The following is a 919-nucleotide window of genomic DNA, read 5'->3' as shown; positions in this document are numbered from 1 at the left end:
CAAACCCCGTACCTTGGTGGGCTGCACTTCAGGGACCTTGGACACCTCCAACTTGTTCTTGTTTACCCAGAAGAACAGCAGTACGGTGATCCAGAGCACCCCGAAGAGCGGCAGCACCAGGCGGCGAGAGAGGCGCCGCATGTTCCCCTTCGCCTTCTCTCCGCGGAACTGCGACCCTGGGGTTTTTTTTTCAATTCCGTCATTTATTGCAGACCTCTCCAAAAGGCAAACAAATGATAGAGGAGAGAAGAAATGAAAACATTTTGGAGGTATTTTTTAGTGGTACCATATTTATGGCTAAACGTGTAGTTTGAACGAAGACATCAAACTTGTTACATGATTTCCAATTAGGAATTAGAGCTTGCTGAATTTGGGGGGAGGGGATCGGGTAAAAGAACAGAATCAATATTAAAAAGTCACACTTAAAGAAATCTTTACTTGAGCTATTAATAGAAGCAGCCCTTCTTGAAACTAGGGGGGAGAAAAACTCAATTTTCTTCAGCCAGTAGCACAGCGTGCCTGCTCCACATCAGCTGGATTGTGACCAGGCATCGGTTTTATTTTACTCTCAGGCCCACCTTGGAGGTCCCGGCACTGGGTGAATGAGATGTGTCCTGACACTGAACAAAGGAGAACCAGAGCCTGGGGCACCAGAACTCGAATCTGTAGCAGACCCCAGGGAAGGCAACTTGCCACATGGAATCTAAGATCCGGGAGGTCCCCCGCCCAGAAGCCCTCGCCACAGCCCTCTCCTCTCCAATCCCTCCACCATTCACAACTTCTCTAAGTATGTTTAAGAGGAGGGGGCCCACTGCTCTTGGGCTGGAAAAATAAGCTGACTGCCCACCGCAGTGGGAAGAATCCTAGGCTTATGAACAGTTCCCCGAGGCTTTGCCACGCCCAAGGCAAGTGCTCTCCG

General features: G+C 49.8%; 1 protein-coding gene across 1 annotated transcript in view; it reads right to left on the bottom strand.

Annotated features, from left to right (window-relative positions):
* GALNT14 (polypeptide N-acetylgalactosaminyltransferase 14) overlaps window positions 1-176 on the bottom strand; it is a 189,707-nt gene extending 189,531 nt beyond the window's left edge. Inside the window, exon 1 of the mRNA XM_005886056.2 lies at window positions 13-176. Within this exon, the coding sequence (XP_005886118.1) occupies window positions 13-141 (129 nt within the window). The 5' untranslated portion in view covers window positions 142-176. The remainder of the gene's footprint in view (window positions 1-12) is intronic.
* Window positions 177-919: the final 743 nt, after the last annotated feature.

The sequence above is a fragment of the Myotis brandtii genome, unplaced genomic scaffold, assembly GCF_000412655.1.
Source record: "Myotis brandtii unplaced genomic scaffold, ASM41265v1 scaffold953, whole genome shotgun sequence".
Classification (NCBI taxonomy): Eukaryota; Metazoa; Chordata; class Mammalia; order Chiroptera; family Vespertilionidae; genus Myotis; species Myotis brandtii.
This window is presented reverse-complemented; position numbering and strand designations above follow the sequence as displayed.